Raw genomic sequence first — 24,248 nt, 5'->3', positions numbered from 1 at the left:
AATACAAGGGATAAGTGTAATATGTAATATGTTTATTACATTAATAAAAAAAAGGATAAACATTCAAAATTTTGATGTATAACAAAATATCAATGTTGTAATAAAATTTTGGTATGACAACAAAAACGTACACAAACAAACGACGGTACAGTTGTTTAATAGTAGTTGTTGGATCGATTTTCGCAGCCACCTGTATTCTCATAGTCAACTACAATGGGAAAGGTAAAAGCTATATGTGACCAATGGCAAGGTAAACCGAAGCTCAGTACACTGGTTGTTTTGTGACAAGGGGTTACGCGTTTAAAATCGCATATCTTTCATAAAAGTCGCGCACAATTCAAATCAATACAATGAAGTTTGTCGATTAACAAAAACAAGTCAAGAACTGCTTCAATGATCTCTACGAACCGGTCAATATAGAGACATATTTTTGTCCATTATTTAAAAAAATGTTTATGTTTAATCTGTACCTATTATACGATGTTTAGAAAAGAAGACGTATGTGCATCTATGTTTTATTTTAGAAGTTTGTAACTTTTTCGTAATATAATATTATTTTAATGATAATCTTTACATTTATGTATTTACTGGTTCACAAACATTTATTAAACGTGCAAGTGTTGGCATTGTGACTTAAAATATTGTGATCAAATTGATATTCGAATAGACAAATGTCATACAAGTATATAATTAAAACTATAATTAAATTTCTTCATGGGGATCGAAAAAATTACAGAAGTTTGACACCATGAATATTTTATTAGAAGCTAAATTCAGTGAACTGATAGTGGAAAGCAACAATTTAAAGGCTAAAGGAAAATTTGTTTACAATCAATAATAAATGCCAGAGAGTCAGAAATTCGTATTAAGAATCAATTACAAGAATGATAAAATTTAAGTGTGTCTTATTATAAGCGATCACACTTTTTATTCATTTTACAACATATTGACAAATTTGTGTAAAAAGCTATTATGTCATTTTAAATACCGATTTATTTACTATTGAAATATAAAATTATTTTTACGACAGTGTACCGAAGAAGCATAAAATAAATATTTCCAATTGTCTGTAACATTATCTGTAAATTCAAAGTGATAAATTACTGTATTCACGGCGTCAATTGTAAAAACCATGGAATGGAACGAGAGCCCGCCGCCGCTTTTATCTGAGAAAACTTTTTTAGTGATTAGGGATGATTCAGACATGTTGGAAAGTAAGTAGAAATTATCATATTATTATTAACAAAAAGAAACAAAAAAGAAAATAATTAGTAACTTCTTTTTATTTTAATATTGCTGTATATAACAAAACGAAGTTAGTTATTTTTAATAATAATTACACGGTTATTTTATGCATGAAGTTAAATTCAAAAATAGATTATAATGAAACTGTAATTAAAGTCAAGGAATTATATAGCCTACAGTACCTAATACTTTGTTAACTGTAAAACTGAAGAGTAAAGATGAACGTAGGCGGTAATCATTTTTAGAAAATTAGCATTGGGGAGAAAAATTCTATTTCTGTATACAAAAATATAATCAACGACCTTTTTTTAAATTAAGTTTAGAAATTCATCTTGAACTTTTATATTTTATATTACATATTATAACCGACTATAATTATAGTTCGATCATAACTATTCTATTCAGTTGATCTGCAAATGATAGTAATTTTCCATACACTAGACCTAAGAATAGACAAATGATCCTTCTTTCTAATTGCAGATATAATTTATTATTAAAATAACAACATTATCATCAACATTAATTTCTTAATAATTTACAACTATTTAGAGAACAAACCTTTGATTTCTAACTATAAAATTGTTTCTTTTATACGCAAAAATTAAAAATTGTGAAAATGATTTAGAGAGAGAGAAGCAACGAAGCAAATTAAAAACACCGGATACTTGGCCGCCAAAGATGAGACATGGCGTTTCTTTATACAACAAATCGAACAGGCCGAAGACCGCGAACTTAGGTAAACAGAGTGTGCTGGACCCGGATCTCATAGACAAGTTAGACATATCTCTTCGTAACAAGGAGTTACTCGTTGGCTCGATGACGCGATTTCATCTTCCGAAATCAATTAGTGGGGAAACGTCGTCGTTCCCTTCGTCGTCAAGGTACCGGCAAAACGTCACCGGGGCTGAACGACAACAATATAGCCCAACGTCGAACGGTGAGGCGACGTGGTGCAGCGGTCCCTCCTCCGTACGTTACAAACGGCGTAGCATTAAACAAATTCTAGACCCGAGACTCGGATACGACGTGTCTGTGGTATCATCTAAGATGCAGAAGCAAGCGCGTATAGGCGGTCAGGATGTGATTCCTACGAAAAAAGGCTTGGATAATACGAAACTGGATAACAATAACAATAGGTTCGTGATAGTCTGCAGGAAATTTGGAAATTGCAAAGATTCGTAACAGAGATATTTATTTATAGAAATAACAAAAATTGTTTGCGAGAAAAATTAAAGAAAGAAGAAGCAGAATAAATTCAAAATTAATTGTAATCATGTATCAATTAGGAACGGAACAGCCAGCCATAAGGTTTTCTCTTTGTCCACGTTGAAGAAGAGGGATTCAAGACCAATCATACAGAATGATCTGGAGGTGTTTACATCTTCTTCGACGAAAAGCGCTCCAGAACCTTGCAAGAGCTGCGGAAAATCGGATCAGCCGGAAAGGTTCCACAGTCATCCAAAGGGCACCTTTCCCAAGCCAAAGGACAGCCCTCCGAGTTTGAAAACAAAGACCACGGTACCGAAAATTGTTCAGAAACCCGTCGCCTTGAATTTTCATAGCGATAAGAATAAGAACAAAGTGGAGGAAATGGTCGATCAGGAATCACGCAATCAGGAACAATCCAATATATCATCTAGGCCTTCTTCAGCGCCAATGAAGAAAGGGCCAAGGTCCATCACTTGTTACATATGTGGTCGTGAATTTGGTACTGCCAGCTTTCCTATTCATGAGCCCAGATGCATGCAGGTAAGTCACTCGTGAATGTATCATTATAATTTCTTGTCTTTAAATTTTATCAGTTTTTGCGATCAAATTCTGTTTATTATACTTTAGTTTTTTAGCAAGTAGTTTTTATAATAATATTGATTCTTCTCTATCGGCTCATTAAAATAGTTTTTAATCTATCGGATGATTAGCGCAATCTACTTTTACCTTAAGAAGAAATAGAATGTTTATCTCTCATTTTATTGATAGGAAGAATTTTTCTCATAACTCGTTATTTGCAGGCGAGGCATTTAATTTTACATTGAACTTGAACTTTATATATTATTCATACTCTTAATGGTATGCGATACACAATGCACGAATATTATTGAATCCCTATGAAGACACATAATACGTCAAGGCTCTTTATAAGATCGATATACACACACGTACTTACGCGATTCCATCTATCTAGTTGATATGAAAAATATTCATACATGCACGTGAACTGGCACTTAGCACTAGTTCACTATAGGTGAATGTAGGCACGAGGTGATCAGTTCTGTGTAATTTACACGTAAGCCGCAGTTTATATACACTTTGTTCGATCCATTTATACACTACCTTAACTGAGTCTATACATTCATCTATGGACTATCCACGATAAAAAATTACGTCTCGTGTGTAGATCGATATGATCGTACTCATCATCCTGCTTTACTGCGAATCGCTTTGAAATTCATATTCATTTTCACTTTGATATTTAGTCGATTGGCGTCATAGTCGATTCGTTGTTAATTCAGTATCGAATACATAAAATCTTAAATATTCTTTTTAGCTTTTGAGAACAATTTTATTAAATAACGAGGTAATGTTTGCTCTCAGAAGTTCACATGATAGATTTATGGATTTTCTTTGAGAAATAATCTCTTGTCAATGATATCTAAAGTTACAGCTTAATATAACAATATAATTGATGAATGTTAATGATGACAGAAATGGGAACGAGAGAATAATTCTTTGCCCGTGAACCAAAGACGACCGACACCTCAAAGGCCTGACATCACTATCAATCATTCAGAATGGAATATAGCAGCATGGGAAGAAAGCCAGGTATTTTGCCACAATTTAAACATTTCCTAAAACACGTGAATTTGAGTTATAGACTTTGACTAAATAGAATTTTAGTCATTTCAGTCATTAAATTAGTTTTTTACACGTTCTAGTAAATTTTATCTCGTCAATAATTCCTTATTTCCCTTTATGGATGAACATGTTTCGATTAGTGGAATGAGTCACTCTACTATGTTTGTCATGGCTGACGGCAGTCTTTACCAGACGGTGATGTAATGCAATTACATAAATTCTGGTAATATAATTTTGATGCAAAAAATCGTGGATGATAAAAAATATTGACAAAATGTTCTTTTACTCAGTTTTTTGATTTTTAATGGATATTTTTATTTTAGATGATAGAGTTTGCTCATTTATTATTTATATTCTCAACTTTGTTTATTGACCTCTGCTTTGTTTGTTTACGTTTTCAGTTTATTTATTTACATTTTCATTTGCTTATTTCTATTCGCATATCACCTATTGTTCTATATTGTTTAATTTTCTTCATTTTATGAAAATGAATGCTAAGAGATGCAAAATTGCAAATTCCATGCTAATTTAAAATATGCAAATATTTTTATGGAGAAACATGCTCCGCACTGATCGCATCGATTGTACTATACATTATTGTAGTAAAGTGACTTGTTAAAGTTCACCCTTGCATAATTCCAACGCATACCTAGAAACGGTGCGTTCAATGAAATCCGCGTGGAGTCTCTGGTTCCACATAGGTAGCATGTCACGCACTGTAATTGCTCTAGTCCTATCGTGTTCAAGGTGCTGCCCCACATTTATCACAGAGGCTTGCCTGTTTAAGAGCAACGGCATGTTTGATCTAAAAACTAATAGCCGCATTGCGACTCGTTAAGTTTAAAATTTCAAGAAAAACTTTTCTCTCTAAGAGTTCGTGCTGACTGGCACGTTAATCGTGTAAAAAGCGTAAGCCAAAGCATAAGTCGAAGTAATACCAGCAAATTGTATACTTCCAGGCACAATTAGTTCCTTGCTCGAAATGCGGAAGAACGTTTCTACCGGAACGATTGACGGTGCATCAGAGAAGCTGTAAGGCTCCTACAAAGGTGAAAATATCTGTTTAATTTTACAATCTTTTGTTCAAATAGTATGTCAACTATTTATTACAATTTTTTAACCTGTAGAATTCCGAGTCTGAGAAACCAGGAAGTCTTCTTGGGGAAAAAAGCGCCAGTACATCGAGAGTAGGACCACCTATGGTTACTTGTCAATCTTGTGGCAGAAACTATGGTACAAAAAGTATAAAGATACATGAGCCTCAATGTATCAAGCGAATGCAAGCAGAGAAAGATAAGCAGTCGTCGAATTCTCGAAGGAAAGAACCGAGTCGACAACAGAATTCAGACATGGCGTTAGTGCAGAAAAATCTAAGCAGCCCAACGGGGGTGAGTCGTGTTGGAAGGCATGCTTATATTATCCAATTTGCATAAGCGTTCCCACGCGATCATCCACAAAATAACCAGTTGTACACGTTAAATTTTATGTATACATTTTTGATACTGTTTATTACAAATAAAATTATGTCATTTTACGCTTGAGTGTTATTAATTAATAAAGATAATCGATAAAATAGTTACTTGGAGAAAATTGATTTTAGGATAATGCGCAGAAGAAGACAGTCACATGTTACATATGTGGCAGAGATTTCGGATCGACTAGCATAGCTATTCATGAGCCGCAATGTTTGAAGAAGTGGCACGTGGAGAACGAGAGATTACCATTAGATCAGAGGAGAAAGGAGCCAGAGAAACCTGAAATTATCTACACTTGTAAGTAAATTTTTTTATACGGTTTTGTAGCTTTATTTATTTATTATACGAAGTTACTTAAATTAGCACGAAATATTCTAATACTCACGTCGATTTTAATCTTAATTGATGTCACGAGTCGAACAACCACGATGACTGATTGAACAGAAACTCTTTTATTCGGAAAACTGGTGCATGGTTTTCCCATTTTCCACTTTTAATTTATATCGAATCTGTAATCTTTACATTGGTCTTGAATAATCAATGAGATCATTGTGCGAGAAAGGTAAATATCAGTTGCATGCTACCAATGAACTTAAGGTCAGTGTAATTATATTGATTAGAGGCAGGCATAGTTACAAACCGGAAGTTATAAAGTCGAGCTTTATCAAATGCCGCAAATAATCTTTATTACATTGAGCAAGATGAAGGCTTAAGTTATAATAGAAGAATAATACCCTTTCAAGTGCACATATAAGCAATAAAGAACGTAACGATTTATTATACATTGTTTTTAGCTTATGAACTTTTTTTTATTAATCAAGGGTCGAAATATTTATGAAAGTAATTTACACACAGGTGACTCAGAAACTGGGAATATGATAGTTGATATAGATGCAATGGCAGAGGCCAGTTGGAAAACTCATTTACTACAATTGATCCCATGTAAACGATGTGGAAGGACTTTCAATCCTGATCGTGTAAGCGTTCATGAACGAAGCTGCAAGGGTAGTCGCTAAATAATATGTGCAGTATAAAATAATTAGAAGATTTACAGCTACAACTTTATTTCGATAAAAATTTCATCAATGTTTATTGAACTAAAACTGGAGTATTTTATTAACTAATGAAGTTGTAGATAAATGATCTAATTATTTTGAACTGTAAATAATAACGCGCTTTTGTTTTTGGAAAAATAGTAATGATTTAATATTTCATAAAAAATAAATACACATAAATACACTGAATAATAATAAAGTCGATTTTATAATTTTTTTTTTTTGTGTTGAGTACGTTACATTTCAATTGGCTGTAGATGAATTTTATATATAATTTTTTAATTTATAAGTATCAATATGAAAATATGGATAAAATTAAAAAACTAATAGTAAAAATATTATTTAATCTTTACGAGAATGCAACACTTTTATCTACTATATCAATGTAGAGTATTGATATGTAGTGTATCGATGTAATAGATAATCGATAATATGTATCGATGTACACTGCACTGGCATTAACGTTTCTATGTAGAACTATTATACAAGAAAATGCACAATCGTTACTATTTTCTTAGTACATATGTAATTAATATGTCTTTTGTATATTGGTCTACATTTAATGTGATAGATACCTCGTATCATTTTCCTTATTGAATCAATGCAGTATTTTATACGATTACAACGTGTAAGAGAAAATAAGGATATAATATTCAGTGATAAATATATTCATATCTAAGTGACGTTCTTTTCGTAACCTTTGAACTATATCTTCTTTTATACATACCCCTTTCGTCCTTCCTTTCCCTTTCATATGGAAATGTTTTGTAATTTTTAATAAAATTATTTTATTTTAATATTTGCAACAAATGAAAAAGACTGAATTAAAACTGAAAGTTTTATTATGAATGTTACTTAAATCTTAATTTAAACTGTCAGGTGGCAGCACCAAACAGCTATTGCTGTTATATGAACTACTACAGATTAACGGATTGCATTTAAACTCATATACGATCGGTTGTAAGCTGCGTGCGCAAATTAAGCCACGTGGTAGGGATTACAAAATTCCAATTGGCCCTGTGTACGACACGAAATACGCGTGACAAGGGGTGCCCTCTATCGAATACAAAACGCTCGTCCCTTTCACAGAACTCCTGTTCTTTCCCAGGGAGTCCGCCATTGTTGGTGCACGTATAGTTCTGACCAGGCCAACGGAAATCGGACAACATCCAAAATGGTATGTACAATCTTTATAGAATATCACGTACGTGTAAATCTGTACGATGTGTGGAGTGCAGAGGTATGAATATTTTTGAAGACCGAATGTCACCTGGGTTTGGAAAAATTGAAAACTGGCGGATTACTTGGGATTGCGCAACTCTCTTTGAAGACAAATTTTGAGGCTCGCGATGGATATGCCGGGGCTAAAATCTCGGAAGGTTCTACAAAAATTCTGGCGAAACATTCCTGAAAATTTTCCGACACAAAGGTTCAAAGTTATCTATGTTCGAAGTTCAAATATGTTTCGTCTCTTGTTCAAGAGGCAACGTGTCATGGAGTTTTGTAAGGCTCTTGATACGAATCAGCATGCTCTCGGAACATCGTGAGTCTTCAAGAAAAATTCTCGACGGTTTCTGGTGAATTGGAAACCTTACGAAAACATCCTCGATCGTCATTGTACAGAGAAACATGTCGAATATCTTGCACACTGCATATAGAAAGTGAGGATATTGTAACACTTTAGGGTCAGGAATTACTCTAATATAAAAAGCTGTTCAACTAAAAGTGTCCACACAAGAATATATTTCTCTTTAGTGTAAATAATAACATATATATGTTGATTATATTTGTCAAGATTTGTCAAGCTTTGAATTCAATATGGTCAGTATGAAGATCATTTCTTTCAAGTTCTATATTCCACATTTTAGAGCAGTATTGAAAACACATTAAAAAGCAGTACATTTAACATTATAAATTTAAAATTAATTTGCTAAATGCTTAATATTATTTTATGTTATAATCAGTTCAATCAATATTTCAATCTATATACAAGATATATATATATTTTTCTATATATATATATATATATATATGTATGTATGTATGTATATGTATATTTTGTAATAATCAAATTTTTTTTATTGGTTACAGGTGAACTTCACAGTGGACGAGATACGTGCCATGATGGACAAAAAGAAAAATATCAGAAATATGTCCGTTATTGCACATGTTGATCATGGAAAGTCAACTTTGACTGACTCCCTTGTGTCCAAGGCCGGTATTATTGCTGGTGCTAAAGCTGGTGAGACTAGATTCACTGATACCCGCAAGGATGAACAAGAACGTTGTATTACTATTAAATCTACGTAAGTTTATTCATTTTTATCAATTGTTAATTTTAGTTGTCTTTCTATAAATAATATTTTCAATTTTATTATAGTGCTATTTCTATGTTCTTTGCACTTGAGGAGAAAGATTTAGTTTTCATTAGAAATCCTGATCAGCGTGATAAAGACGAAAAAGGTTTCTTGATCAATCTTATTGATTCGCCTGGTCATGTTGACTTCTCCAGTGAAGTAACTGCTGCGCTTCGTGTAACTGATGGAGCCCTTGTAGTTGTTGATTGTGTGTCTGGTATGTATTTTAAATACTAACTATTTGAGTTAAACTAATATTCCTTCCAGCACAAAAAGCGTTACTCTGTAGTATATCAGTTTGTTTAATGACTGACTGATATACATAGACCGTGTTGATGGTGCATTAATGGAAGGAGATTAAAATGATAGCAGCTGTGTTTAAACGCTGTTAGTGGACCTCTATCTTTATGTCCTAGACTAATACGCTACGACACAATTGCTACAGTTTTATACTATAATTTTATTTTCCCTTTTTATCCCTGATACTTTGAATCATAATTTTCTTGTAATTTTCTTAAGGTGTATGTGTACAGACAGAAACTGTACTTCGCCAAGCTATTGCTGAGCGTATAAAACCAGTACTATTCATGAACAAAATGGACAGAGCACTTTTAGAACTTCAACTTGATAGTGAAGATCTTTACCAAACTTTCCAACGTATTGTCGAAAACGTTAACGTTATTATAGCGACATATTCAGACGATGATGGTCCCATGGGTGAAGTTAGAGTAAGTAAAGTTATCTTTATTCCTATAGAGTAATGTTTTAATATTACACATGTATATTTATCATAAATAGGTAGATCCTAGCAAAGGTTCAGTTGGTTTTGGTTCTGGTCTTCATGGTTGGGCATTTACATTAAAACAATTCTCTGAAATGTATGCTGAGAAATTCAAAATTGATGTTGTGAAACTTATGAATAGACTATGGGGAGAATCATTCTTTAATCCTAAAACTAAGAAGTGGAGTAAACAGAAGGAAACAGATAACAAAAGATCCTTCTGTATGTACGTTTTAGATCCAATTTATAAGGTGTGTTAACTGTAAACTAGTTATAATAATAAAACTCAGATTTCTTTTATTAACATTGATATATTAATCAATAGGTATTTGATAGTATTATGAATTACAAAAAAGAAGAAGCAGACAACCTGCTCCAAAAATTAGGAATAGTTTTAAAACCAGAAGATAAAGATAAAGATGGCAAAGCTCTTCTTAAGGTAATACTTTTTCTGAACTATCAGTTTAACTTGCCTTCTTTTTATTACTCTTTGGAGGGGGGGAGGGGGGGGGATATTTATGATGATTGCTTTAAATTTTTTCTGACACCTCTACTGAATTTCTTTGATCGATTATATGCGCTTTATCTGATAATATTTTAGTTTTAAATAATTAATTAAATAGTTATATGTGATTTTACTTTAGTATGATTTTACATTTTAGGTTGTCATGAGAACTTGGTTGCCAGCTGGAGAAGCTTTACTTCAGATGATTGCTATTCACTTGCCATCTCCTGTTACAGCTCAGAAATATCGTATGGAAATGTTATACGAAGGCCCCCTTGATGACGAGGCTGCAATTGGTATCAAAGTATGTATGTTTACAATATTTTTAAAATAAAAGATATTATATTTATTTTGTCTCATGAGCTTATTTGACAAATTTGTTCTGAATTGTATATGATAAATGTGTATTATTTAATTAATATAAACTCTTATTTTGTGAATTCAATTTACTGAGTTTATACTTAATTGGAACACTATTTTACAGAATTGTGATCCAAATGGACCACTTATGATGTACATTTCAAAAATGGTACCGACTTCTGATAAGGGTCGCTTCTATGCATTTGGTCGTGTATTTTCTGGAAAAGTAAGTACTGGAATGAAAGCGCGTATCATGGGACCTAACTTCCAACCGGGTAAGAAAGAAGATCTTTATGAGAAAGCTATCCAGCGTACGATTTTGATGATGGGTCGTTACGTTGAAGCAATTGAAGATGTGCCTTCTGGTTAGTAAATCATCAGTACTACTCTATATTTTTGAGCCTAAATTTTAATTTAAATTTAAAAGTTAAATAATACAATGATGATTGTTCTCACAGACCTGTTCTGATATCTTTTGAACGACAATAGAACGGCCAACTGACATTTAAACTAATAACATTAAAATATTTAATTCTATGTACATATATATATATATAATTACAAGGTATTTTATAATTTAAAACAGGTAATATTTGCGGACTTGTTGGTGTTGATCAATTCTTAGTAAAGACTGGTACTATTACCACGTTTAAGGATGCACACAACATGAAAGTTATGAAATTCTCTGTTTCACCTGTCGTTCGTGTTGCTGTTGAACCCAAAAATCCAGCTGATTTACCCAAATTAGTCGAAGGTACATTTACTTTCTATAATTTGCTGCAGTTTGATGTTCATGTTAGGATGATATCATATTTTAGAGCATTGGGTTCTGACCGACCATGATTTTAGTTACAAATCTGAAACTGATTATTATTTAAACTATATTCGATGAAAGTATTAATATTTTGTTAACAAGGTGATTTTATTCAGGTCTTAAACGTTTGGCAAAGTCAGATCCTATGGTACAATGTATAATCGAAGAATCAGGGGAACACATTATTGCTGGTGCTGGAGAACTTCACCTTGAAATTTGTTTGAAGGATTTAGAAGAAGATCATGCTTGTATACCTATTAAGAAATCGGATCCAGTTGTTTCATACAGAGAAACAATTTCGGAACAATCGAATCAAATGTGTCTTTCTAAATCACCTAATAAACATAATCGTTTGTTCATGATGGCGTGTCCTATGCCTGATGGTCTTGCTGAAGATATTGATAGTGTACATATATAATCTTCTATAAAATTATGATTAATATTCTTATTTTATTTCTATTTAACCTTTATAACTTTATAGGGCGATGTTAATCCAAGGGATGACTTCAAAATACGTGCTCGTTATTTGAATGAAAAGTACGATTACGATGTAACCGAAGCTAGAAAGATTTGGTGCTTTGGACCCGATGGAACTGGACCCAATATCCTCGTAGATTGTACGAAAGGAGTACAATATCTTAATGAAGTTAAAGATTCTGTTGTAGCTGGATTCCAATGGGCCACGAAAGAGGTACAATATTATAGAAAAGAAAGAATATTCAAAACCATTTTTTATTTATATTAATTATATTTATATTATCCTATTTTATAGGGTGTTCTTTCGGAAGAAAATTTAAGAGGTGTACGCTTCAATATTCACGATGTGACGTTACATGCTGACGCTATTCATAGAGGTGGTGGTCAAATTATTCCTACCACAAGACGTTGTCTTTATGCTTGTCTTCTCACTGCCTCTCCACGACTTATGGAACCAGTTTACTTATGCGAAATTCAAGTAAATTTCATTTTGGAACTTATTAAATAATTCGTAATTAGTATGTTAGTTTCTTATATTTTAATAATATAAAATTTCTTTAGTGCCCTGAAACAGCCGTCGGTGGTATCTATGGTGTGCTTAATCGAAGAAGAGGTCATGTATTTGAAGAGCAACAGATTGCTGGTACACCTATGTTCGTAGTTAAAGCATATCTTCCAGTCAATGAGTCCTTCGGTTTTACTGCCGACTTGCGTTCTAATACCGGAGGACAGGCTTTCCCACAGTGTGTATTCGACCACTGGCAAATTTTACCCGGTGATCCAATGGAACCTACTTCTAGACCTTATCAAGTTGTGCAGGTAATTTTTATTCTAAAATTAATGTATATCCACGATCATAACTGATGGTAATGGGTAAATGTATATACATTATCATTTTTAATCTCGTGGGAAAGGAACTGTTTTTTGTTTAGTATTCCAGCATAATATTCTGGTTTACTTGAATAGGGAAACATACAAATTTATATTTTCCTTTCTTTATGCAGTATGTATATATATATTTAATCATTATTAAATATAATTATCCTTATTTCTATAGGAAACACGTAAAAGAAAAGGATTGAGGGGAGGTCTCCCAGATTTGAGTGCATACCTTGACAAATTGTAACCATAGATTCGCGCACCATATTTAAATATCTATTTAAATATTGTAATTCAATTAATATCGCTCGAACCGTATACAATCTACATCGGTTTATTATGAACTTTGTTTTGTGCAAAGAACTGCGAGAAATACATGATTATAAATATGAAAAAAAAAATAAATTGTAATTATAATGGAAAGTACGCATGTTAGCGCAAGGAGAAATATTTTATACATTTATTTAATTAAGCATGCCACATTATTAAGATCCTAGTGGCTTTATGTTTTTAGCATATCAGCATCAGATTCAATTGTTATTTTTATTGTGGTGGTAACTTATTACCAATTTCATATAAAAAGAATGGAAACAAAAAATTGTCATTTTTTACATTGCTTTTTTACTACAGTTAATTTTACTGTTTCTGTTGGTATTCTCAAACAATTGGACGAATTTTGAAGTTACTGATAACAGAAAATCTACGACAGCAATGTACTCATATTGAAACGAATACATCAAGAAATTAAAGATGAAATTACAAAACTATATGTGTCTTTTACTGCTTTCGTTAAAAATACCTAACCATTTTGAAATTGGATAGGATAATAAGTAAAAACATAAGATTGTATGTAAATTATGAACCTTTTTATTTTAATAACAAAATATACTATCACGTTAGTAAATTTAATATTAATGATTGATATGTGATAAATTAATCACATTCAATATACCAAACCTTTTGATATATTTTACCTTGATTCCATTGATTTTTTGTACACATCATATATATATAATTAAAATACATTCTTTATAATTTATAAATACTAATTTAATAAGTATTTCACATTAATTAAAATTGAAATTTTGTTTCAATAATTTGATAAGATGTTAGATACATGATAAGAGTAAAAGCCTAAAAAATAAATTTTGAAAACTAATTCAAAAATACTATAAATTATTGTAATTGTATTTACAAAAACGTAATTTGTCAATAAATTGTATCACTGTATTGTTCATAAAAATTTAGATAGGATTAATTGTATTCTTGTAGATTCCAGCTAATGATTGAACAGCTAAAAGTATAATGTCTCTTCTTGAAATTCCAGTGAGTGCATGGTGCCATTCATTGTGAGGAACCTTTAGAAATATATTTTTTGTGCAATTCATATTATAAAATTATCGTGATAACTTCTTAGATACCAACCTGTAAACTGTTTGCCATTAAACTACCAACAGTAACTGATAAACCAGACCATTTAAGAGGATAATCTTCAGGTGTAGCTTCTTGTGCCATTGTTACTATTTGACTTGGTACAGGAGTCATTTGAGTAAATGTTTGTAAATTAACATTACGTTTGGGATCATTAAGAAGTATTACTCCTAAATCATACCACTTATCTTCACCAACTTCCAACAAAAAATTTTCCACTGCTATTATAGGTATATCTTTTGGAAGAGTTGCAATATTACGTGCAGAATTAATTCTTTCTTCTGCCCCTTTCACACCAGCAGCAAAACCAACTGGTTGAATAGCTATTGCTGAACTTTTTACTGACACACCACTGTAAAAAAGTCAGCAAATTAAACGAAAATATAATAATACAGAATTAAATAAATTTATAATTATTACTCACGCTACTGTTGCTTTTCCAAAAACAGTTTGAAAGGCCTGACGCACAGAACTTATTGTAACATCTTTATCTGATGCAACTATGATTTCCATATCACCTCCAGAATCTGAAATGTACATTTTCCACAGAGCCTGTATATACGTTTGTACATTAATTAACATGTTGTACTGTTACTATATTGTTAAATAGATTCACATATAAATAGTGTGGAATCTATGCATTGTTCTTCAAATTTTGGTTGCCATTTTATTATAATATGATCATACAAAATATATTATTTTATATGATAATAAATTTTTTTGAAACAACTATTTCTTCGTAACACTATGCACCAATGTGTACATAATTGAAGAAAAATTTTAGTTGTAAACCTACTTAAATTACAACCTTAAATTATCATTGTTTTTATTTGCAATGCAAATTGTGAAATTATTTCATATATGGCTTCATTACTATTATATATGTACAAATGTCATATTTTAAATTATAAATTAAGCTTAATAAATTAAGTAAAAAGAGAATGAAAAAATATTGACAGTTACACAGTGTACAGCACAGTTCACTGAATTAAGTTTGGCTTGTAGTTCATCCAAAAATAACACGTTACATATATATGTTCCTTTTAGATATGATGCAATAACATAATTACACACACAATGATACATATTTAAAGAGAAATTTAATAAAGCAATATGTTAACAAAATTGATAAATATACAAAAAAGAAAAAGTTTACTTGTATGTTCAATAGTTTTTTTACTTACAGATGATCTCACGCATCTGAGGATCTAATGTTGTAATCATAGTATTAACACTGTTTTTTGCTTTTTCTGCAACTTTGCTCAAAACATTACTGTTTACTACTGTTTCTTTAACCCATGACAATAGACCACCTCCAACTATTCCCGAATCCTGGACTATAGTTTCTATTGGGACTGTACTTTGTACATTTTGTATGGACGGAGTAACAATAGTAGTTGTAATTACTTGATGTGTTTCTTGCTGTACCGGTTTATTCTGAATAATGGTATTTAATATTGATTTAGTAGGTTCATCTTCATGAGATTTCTTTTGTGTAGGTGGTTCCAAATTATTAGGCCTCTCTGATAATAATGTTCCAGGATTTGAAATAAAGCTAGGTAATGCACTAGGTGGAGCTACATTTGATAATAAATTTCCTGTTGATGTTGATATGCCTAATGGCATTAATAAAGATGCTGATGAAGATAAACTGCTAAAAGAATCTGAAAATTATGTTATTGTTATTTATACAAGAGACACATTACAGTAGTGGTGTGCTGCAGTCCTGAATATTACTAATTTCTTTTTGATAAGATAAAATTTATTTCTTGTTTAAATAATACGTCAGTGAATGTTTTATATCACAATGTACATATTTAAATTTATTATGACCTTCTTAAATACTTTAACTTTTTCAAAAATTAATTTTCTACAATTTACTTTTAAAATCTTTTGTGTTATGCAAAAAAAAAATAGAAGTCAATTAGAATGAACGCAAACTTTTTAATTGGAAAGAAATTTGACAGATACGCAGGTGTTTATGTTTTGTCTTATATTCTTACCTGTTTTTACGATTTCTCCAGATGTGGATGATTCGTCAGTTTTTCTTTCGACAAATTCAAATGTGGATTCTCCATTGGAATCGTCAGTCATTGCTGATTAATTTTTCTAAATTTATACGTCAAAAGACCAAAACTATATTGTAAATGTTCTATATGCAGCTATATATGCAAAAGACATAATGCATCGACTATGTACAATTATGAGTTACAAGCAACCAACTTTGTTTCTTGAAACAGTCTGAAGATAGGAACTAATCTATATGTATAATCCATTTTAAATTACTTATTTTATATAAGTGAATTTAAATCTCAATTAAAATTAATAATATCAGGTATCTTATATAGATACATTAATTATTTATGTATATTATATTAATTAATTTTATTTTAATGTTTATTTTGTGATTCACATATATTTCACTGTGTATGTAAGGAGTAAGAAAGATAAAAATATGTTTATTCCATGAAGAGTGTATTTATCAACATAAAATCTTTTATTTTATGTAATCATGTTTATCTATTAAATATAATATATAGATGTACATTCCATTTGCACATGTGTCAGTATTTGATGATGTAGGTTGAGGTTATGTACAGGAACAATATGTTATTCCTTTATTTTGAATAATTTGCGTATATGTAATGGAAAAGAAATACTAAACAAAATAATACCGCCCCAAGAATATTGCAAAATACAGCCAATTCTACATCTGTGATCATCTGAAATATTACAAGATTAATGTACCGGTTAAACCCTTTAATTTAAAAAAATTTAAAGTTATATAAAAAAATATTTAAAATATTAATTAATTGCAAAAGGTACAATTACCTTAAGTGATTACTTTGTAGTAAACAAGTTAATATATCAAATAGTATACGTGGTTTGACACGTAACGCACTACAACTCAAGAACAATCTGTCATGAAGTAATCTTTTGCTGTTTATAGAACCTTCCGGAAGTTTTGTTTGTTGTTCTGAAATAAAATTATAAAATAATAAAAAATTACTAAAGATATAACTATTCAATATTTACAAATGTATTAATAAAAAAGTATATGTATTATGATCTATTTGTATTTTTAATTAATGATATTACTAAAGGGAGTTAAATATAACTAGTAATACAATATGTATGTTATATTTATGCAATTACTATATTTCTTATAAGAATAGAATAAATCTAGAAAATGATGAAGTATTATTATGTTTTTTATTGTAAAGGATATATATAATAAATTATTAGATATTCATAAATATAGCAATAGTATATATATCAAACGACAACAATATTGTTGATTCGCTGTAGCTAGTGACAATGTGCTTTAAATGCACCGGTTCACTGAAATGCATTCAAATAATATACCGATAATACAAAGTTTAGAAAATAAAGAGGGAAGTTTTTTTATTAATTTAATATTAATGATTTAATCGAATGATTTTGAATACATATTTTACTTGCATTATTAAAGTGATTGTAAAGAATGTTAGTAATAATAGTGTATTATAACAGTGGTTTCCCTCCTTTCTGATATAAAAGTACAAAGTAAATATTGGGAGAAATAAGTGTTTTTTAATTGTAATATTCGCTTTGTATACTAAACTATAAAAATTTAATTTTCCGATATTTTGCCATTTAGCCAATTTCCTAGAAAAATTTTTGAATTTCATTTTCTAACCTTTACGTACATATAGTTAGAGACGCAAAATTATTTACTCAATTTTATTTGATTTTGTAATATTAAAACATATCAAAGATGTTTGAAGCACACAGTATTAATGCTGAGCATAAAGATTTAATTCATGATATTGCATATGATTTTTATGGACAACGAATGGCAACATGTTCTAGTGATCAATTTGTAAAAGTAAGATCTCATTTGATATCTATATTTATATCACAAAATGTTATTCTTAGTTATATGTGAAGGTAATAAAATTTACATAGGTCTGGGATGAGGATGAACATGGAAATTGGCATTTAACTGCTTCTTGGAAAGCACACAGTGGGTCTGTGTGGAAAGTAACATGGGCACATCCAGAATTTGGCCAAGTTTTGGCAACATGTTCATTTGATAGAACAGCAGCTGTATGGGAAGAGATAGGTAAAAATATTAATAAAATGCAATTTCAATTTATAATATAATTAGATGTTTCATAATTATATTATCAATATTTATCTGTAGTTGGAGAAGGATCAGGACCAGGAGAGCGTGGCATGAGACATTGGGTTAGAAGAACAAACTTAGTAGATTCTAGAAAGTCTGTTACAGATGTAAAATTTGCACCTAAAACTTTGGGACTTTTATTAGCTACTTGTAGTGAAGATGGAGTAATTAGAATATATGAAGCTCCTGATGTTATGAATCTAAGTCAGTGGACTCTGCAACATGACATTAGTTGTAAACTTCAATGTAGTTGTCTTTCATGGAATCCATCTCTTTCAAGGTCTAATTAATTATTTATTAAGCTTATATTATGTGTATTATAAATATAATAATTGAATGTTTCATCAATTAATTAAAATTAGGTTACATCCTCCAATGATAGCAGTTGGAAGTGATGATGCAAATCCATCATCTGAAGGAAAAGTTTTTATATATGAATATTCTGAGAGCAGTAGAAGATGGACAAAAACACAAACATTAAATATTGTTGATCCTATTCATGATATTGCATTTGCTCCAAATTTAGGTAGAAGTTTTCATACATTGGCTATTGCATCAAAAGATGTACAAATAATTACATTGAAACCTTTGTTGTGAGTATAAATTTTAAAATTTATACAAATATCGAGTGTATAGAAAACTATATGAAAATACTGTTGATATAGGGATTCTGCACAAAGTGGTCAATCACGATTTGAAATCAGCATAGCAGCACAATTCTCTGATCATGACTTTACTGTATGGCGAGTATGTTGGAACATTATGGGAACTATTTTAGCAAGTTCAGGAGATGATGGTTGTGTTCGATTATGGAAAGATAATTACATTAACAATTGGAAATGTGTTGCTGTTTTGAAAGGTGATGGCACTTCTGCTCAAAGTGCTGAAACTTCTACAGTAGCAACACCACCTAATCATTCAACAGGAATACAACAAACATCTTCTACAACAAGGTACTACAAATTGGGTTCCATCAGTCATCCAAACCAAGTGCCTTGGCATTAGAAAAAATGATTTATTTTTTAGTATATTTAGTCGTTTCATATTGTTTATTTCATACAAAGGATATACTTTTGTGCGGAAAATATTGGATTTATATTTATGCAACAAAGCCATTGATTATTCTTATTTTTTTAACAAAATTATGCATCATTTATTTTTAGTAGGCAGATCAATTTATATTAATTATAATTTTGTAGTACTGCACATTATTGTTTTAGTAATTTGTATCTTTTTGTTAAATAAGATAAGTATAAAGTGTATGTTGCATTAAAAACGCTTTTAATAAATCATACCTTAATGTAAAATTGTTTAATAACTTTGATAACATGATAAATTTATTGTTTATTCATATTCACTTTAAACAATTTCTATTTGAGAAAAAGAATATCTTGGTTGGTATTTTACTACTTGCTAGGTGGAATTAATTAGGAAAATGTTGTTGAAGAGATTATTAATTAAAAATATTTTATATCTTGTTATATAAGAAAATCTATTAAATAATAAATTTTAGGTGTGTTAATTGCTTAAATTGCATATATATTTTTGCTCAGCGTTAAAATTATTGTAAATGTTGAATTATTATGTATGTACGTTTGAATACACACTTCAAAAAATATTTTACAAAAACATATATTTCATTCAATTTGTAATGCATTTTTTTAATTAATAAATGCTGAATGTACATTACAATACACCTTTTTATTTTTACCTACCTTAAATTATTGAATAACTTATAAATGAAAATAAATTGATTAGTGATAAAAGCTTCTTTATTTTTTTGGTAATAATAGATCATGTTACAGTAAGTCTTTTATTGTTATTTTAGTCAAGATTTATCGCGTTTTTGTAATACTTAATTGATTGTACATAATGACTATCATGCAATTTATCACTGTCTAAATGAATTTTATTTCATTTTCAGAGCAGTAACTATAGCAACTATTACTGCAGAGAAGCCTACAGTTACAGTTATGTGCAGCAATAAGTGGCAGGCACCTGTTATAAAGGGTCGCTTCAGTAAATCTGTATGGTTGGGAAATCCTAGTGAATCAACACCACCTCCACCGCCAATTTTAGAGTGCCCTAAGGCTAAAAAGTAACACAACTGTTCAGTTTCTGGTAATATTAAAAAATATTATGGCAAATAATTTTTTACTTCTATGTTTGCTGAATTAAAAAATTAATTCAAAAGATATGAGCTGCGTTTTATGCACTTGAGAACAGTATTTTTATTTAAACAAGAATATATAAAAATAAAATTTTTCTAGACATATATTTACCGCAATCATAATGATGTGATAATAAGCAGCAATAGTTAATTGTGCATAAATATCATTGTTAGCACTATCCAGTGTTTTGTACATATATATAGAATTAACTTATACACTTCTTATTTTGACTGATTTTAGCGAATCGTAATTTTATGTATATTACTCTTTATTATTATACAATCTATTTGTATTTAATTAAAATAAAATATACTCAAGAAAAGAGCGTTTATATCATTTTCATACGAAATATAAGTAACAAATACTTTATTTCAAATAAGATTGAACTTTTAAAGCGGAAGGACATGATTAATCAAATTGAAAGTTACAGTTTGAAAAATGATAGTTGCTCTAATGTCTAATAATAATATATAGAAAATCATTATTTTATCAATTGCTATAATATTTTAAACAAAATTTTTTAATAATATAGTAGTGTTGAAGGATAACAATTTATTTATAATTAAACGATTACCGTAGCAATTGCGCACATCCGTCAATTGACCTCGAAGTATTTGATAGGTTTTTCGTCGGATGAGTGTGTGCGCGGGAATTTTATTGATTAAAAATTGTTTCATAGTCATTAATGTGTAAAGCATCTGAAAATTAGATTTTATTTTATTGTGCTGTAAAATTACATTGTGAAGAAATTCGTTTAAAACTTTGTACATCATGAAACATGTAGTCGAGCCTGTACGACAAAGCATGCTCGATATAATTAGAAAAAATTTTCATGCTGCTGGTAAGGTAAGAATCCAATTCAATTTGATTATCATTTCCTCAATTCATTTATTATGTGTTACGATATCACTGTAATAGTTCAGGATTTTTTATTGAAGTAACTATTCAATTTTGTAAATAAATAAACTTCATATTTTCATTGGTTGGGAATTATTAATTTGTATCGAAGCGCCATCTATCCTTATTGCTTTAAATTTTTGAATTTATTCATTTTAATATACGAGGATGAGTTATTTGCAGATTACATACGTAACGCGCATTGTGTATATTGGAGGATATATTGGTATACATTCTACCATAGAAAAGGTATAGTCTTAGAAGAGTCAGTGTAAGTTACAAAATAAACATTAATTACAGAAAAGGTCGAAATAATTACTTAAAAAAATCCTGGAATAATATTTTTTTTATTTTCATAAAAAATATAATTTTCAGAAAATGGAATCTATAATACAAGGTTTGCAAGAAGATCATACCAATATTATCATCAGTGGATTACTTCTTGTTTATCCGGAATATTATGTGCATATATTAGAGGTGCTCAAATAAAACTGCAATTTTTAAAACTTTTAGATTTTAAAACTTGAATTTAATTATAAATATTTATTTTAACAATATCATGAAAAAAAGAAATTAATTTTTTTAATGTAGGCATCGGAAAATATAATTTATAGGCATTTCGAAGCCTTGAATGATAACGATAGCGAAGATTGTAAAATAGGGAAAGCAATTTTTCTTCCAACTTATCACAATGTCCATCAGGTGAGTGTCTATCACAATTTCCATATGATGAATATAAAAAGAAAAAATTAATATTTTTTAACTGGAATTTACAGAGATTTTTTACGAGATGGTTCCATGTCTACGTAGTGCCACCCATTTTGATACAACAATTAAAATCGTACGAATTGGATGACATTCAACAACAAATGTTAAATTGTTTCAATAAAATATATATATTATGTGATTATATTTCGAATATTGTTTGCGATAATGTAAGTTCTATTAATGAATTGATAAATAGACTTCATTATTTCCATAGGTTGATGGATGAAGTTCATTGTTAATTAATTGGTTTTAAAATTGAATATTGTTTTTTAAATAGTCAGTTCCAATGAACGAAGTCGTCAAGACAATGAATGACCAGATTACGCGACTTTATCCCGAAAGTACATTGTTAGAATATTTATTGAATGCAGAAAGTCCTGTCCTTCTAAGCATTGAAGAGTATTTGAAGATATCATCCTCAGTTCCGTTCATTAATTTATATTCAGGTAATCATAACATTACTTAATATTACTTATTAGATATTACGTAATAATAAATAACTCCAAGTAATTCTGATGTAATACCTTCGAACTAGATCATAATAATAATTTATCTTTTCTCTTAAAAAAAAATAAGAAACAGCATTTGAATAAAAACGATTATTTATTTCAGAGTATTTACAATATCAAAAAAACGTCTCTTTTTATGGGGTACATGAAATTTGTGTCGGATATCGCTAAACTAATTACATATACAAACTTCATTCAAATGGTTTTTTTTTTTTTGGTTTCCTTTCGCGAAAGCAGCTGGTCAGACTCGATCGTTAAAGATGTACAGGCGGTATATGGTTGAAACGGTGCTTCCATGTACTCTTATTAGTCTAAAAAGATTTCTTTGGCTCTTATCCCTGGCTACTGTAAGATACATAGTAACGAAGCAAATTGGTGTGCAAACGCTGGTCGGTATTATTGGATATTTTGTGGTCGTCGCGCGAATTTCAATGAAGATTCTTGAACGCAATAGATTTTTTATATATGAATTGATAAATGATTCATGAGTTTGTTATCTCGAATGGGGTATACCATTTTAACAGGTATAAAGTAACATTCAACGTGTAATATAACATCTCTTAAATCACTAACACTCTCTTCATTCATGCAAAATGGGATCTGATTCGTGGTTTAGATAGGAAGGTAATACTTCGTACAAACTTTTGAAATAAAAAATTTTTATGGCTAATTTGAGTTTAAAAAAAAATAAAATGTCATTAAGTGCGTATGCATTAGAATTTTTACAATCGATTTTCTCGAAAATTCGTCTTATATAAACAATCTGTATTCGGTACCTTCGATCAATGTTTGTTCGAGATATCACTTTTCATCAGATTTTATTACCAGTCGAATTATTTCCCATTCTGTATAACACACAGTTAAGTGTAAATTAACAAGAAAACTGTATATTATAGCGCGAATATTTATTTTTATCATTTTCCAATTTCTAGAAATAAAAACAAATCTTTGTTACATATAAATAACGAATTAAATGATTATTTAGTCACTTCGAGGAACCTACATTTCCAACGAGTTTCGATAATTTATATAATTTACACATAAAAAGACCACAAGATGTTTCGCATTCTGACCAAATGATTCTGCACTAAAAGAGTTGCTTTACGTAAGATCAAGGGGACGCTTTTAACGTTTACATTTATTATGTTGCAGATACCATCTGGCCAGCACCTCGCGACTTGATGTTCAACACTGACAATGAGTTCGAGAAAGATGATCGTAAAAGTGTCGATTCGACGAAACATAGGCGCACCTCACGCAGGTCTACCTGTTAGAGACTCCAAAAATTCATTGGTTGACTTGGTAATCGATTTGGAACGCCCGTTTTCCGAAGAAGTGAACACACATATTGGTTGATTCCGAAGAAAAAAAAAATAAATAAAAATGGTGATTCATCTTTGGTATGGAACCACGTTTAATTACAATAGAACACGATGATGAAATTAAATATTGATCGACACCGAAGTCGTTCGGCTTAGACCGTTTCATTGATGCCATGACAGA

At 30.3% G+C, this 24,248-nt stretch overlaps 6 protein-coding genes across 7 annotated transcripts; 4 read left to right on the top strand and 2 right to left on the bottom strand.

Annotated features, from left to right (window-relative positions):
• Positions 1-1,132: 1,132 nt before the first annotated feature.
• Positions 1,133-6,743, top strand: LOC108545498 (zinc finger protein 474-like). Its single transcript, XM_017897158.1, has 8 exons — positions 1,133-1,214; positions 1,871-2,381; positions 2,532-2,994; positions 3,949-4,065; positions 5,058-5,147; positions 5,226-5,486; positions 5,699-5,870; positions 6,429-6,743. Exons 1-8 carry the CDS (start codon positions 1,133-1,135, stop codon positions 6,587-6,589), a joined length of 1,857 nt encoding a protein of 618 aa, XP_017752647.1. The 3' UTR covers positions 6,590-6,743.
• Positions 6,744-7,712: 969 nt separating this feature from the next.
• On the top strand, positions 7,713-13,268 carry eEF2 (eukaryotic translation elongation factor 2). Of its 2 annotated transcripts, none has more exons than XM_017897432.1 (14): positions 7,713-7,805; positions 8,720-8,934; positions 9,009-9,202; positions 9,505-9,713; positions 9,784-10,017; positions 10,092-10,205; positions 10,429-10,575; positions 10,756-10,996; positions 11,218-11,385; positions 11,562-11,851; positions 11,927-12,136; positions 12,218-12,400; positions 12,484-12,741; positions 12,980-13,263. In XM_017897432.1, the coding sequence occupies exons 1-14, from the start codon at positions 7,803-7,805 to the stop codon at positions 13,046-13,048; spliced, it is 2,535 nt and encodes an 844-aa protein (XP_017752921.1). In that variant the 5' UTR covers positions 7,713-7,802; the 3' UTR covers positions 13,049-13,263. The 2 variants fall into 2 exon arrangements, with proteins under 2 accessions (XP_017752921.1, XP_017752929.1); XM_017897440.1 differs by lacking the exon at positions 7,713-7,805 and adding an exon at positions 8,350-8,449 and having other exon boundaries at positions 12,980-13,268.
• Positions 13,269-14,032: 764 nt separating this feature from the next.
• Positions 14,033-16,403, bottom strand: LOC108545529 (protein PRRC1). Its single transcript, XM_017897205.1, has 5 exons — positions 16,236-16,403; positions 15,417-15,896; positions 14,657-14,759; positions 14,227-14,584; positions 14,033-14,159 (listed from the first exon to the last, which is right to left on the bottom strand). The coding sequence occupies exons 1-5, from the start codon at positions 16,324-16,326 to the stop codon at positions 14,046-14,048; spliced, it is 1,146 nt and encodes a 381-aa protein (XP_017752694.1). The 5' UTR covers positions 16,327-16,403; the 3' UTR covers positions 14,033-14,045.
• A 310-nt stretch (positions 16,404-16,713) lies between these two features.
• Positions 16,714-17,303, bottom strand: LOC108545633 (dolichyl-diphosphooligosaccharide--protein glycosyltransferase subunit 4). The gene is made up of 3 exons (XM_017897348.1): positions 17,269-17,303; positions 17,065-17,209; positions 16,714-16,955 (listed from the first exon to the last, which is right to left on the bottom strand). The coding sequence occupies exon 3, from the start codon at positions 16,953-16,955 to the stop codon at positions 16,851-16,853; it is 105 nt and encodes a 34-aa protein (XP_017752837.1). The 5' UTR covers positions 17,065-17,209; positions 17,269-17,303; the 3' UTR covers positions 16,714-16,850.
• A 678-nt stretch (positions 17,304-17,981) lies between these two features.
• Positions 17,982-19,405, top strand: Nup44A (nuclear pore complex protein Nup44A). Its single transcript, XM_017897234.1, is given in 5 exon segments — positions 17,982-18,100; positions 18,181-18,337; positions 18,419-18,680; positions 18,763-19,028; positions 19,110-19,405. Coding segments are annotated over 5 exon segments (1,092 nt in total). The 5' UTR covers positions 17,982-17,989.
• Positions 19,406-21,342: 1,937 nt separating this feature from the next.
• Positions 21,343-24,019, top strand: LOC108545470 (uncharacterized protein C7orf62 homolog). Its single transcript, XM_017897108.1, has 6 exons — positions 21,343-21,417; positions 21,844-21,945; positions 22,060-22,170; positions 22,245-22,403; positions 22,514-22,682; positions 23,898-24,019. Exons 1-6 carry the CDS (start codon positions 21,343-21,345, stop codon positions 24,017-24,019), a joined length of 738 nt encoding a protein of 245 aa, XP_017752597.1.
• The last annotated feature ends 229 nt before the right edge of the window (positions 24,020-24,248 follow it).

This window comes from Eufriesea mexicana, unplaced genomic scaffold (genome assembly GCF_001483705.2).
Source record: "Eufriesea mexicana isolate 0111107269 unplaced genomic scaffold, ASM148370v2 scaffold4744748195, whole genome shotgun sequence".
NCBI classification, from domain to species: domain Eukaryota; kingdom Metazoa; phylum Arthropoda; class Insecta; order Hymenoptera; family Apidae; genus Eufriesea; species Eufriesea mexicana.
The sequence above is the reverse complement of the archived record's forward strand: the minus strand, read 5'-3'. Positions and strand labels throughout refer to the sequence as shown.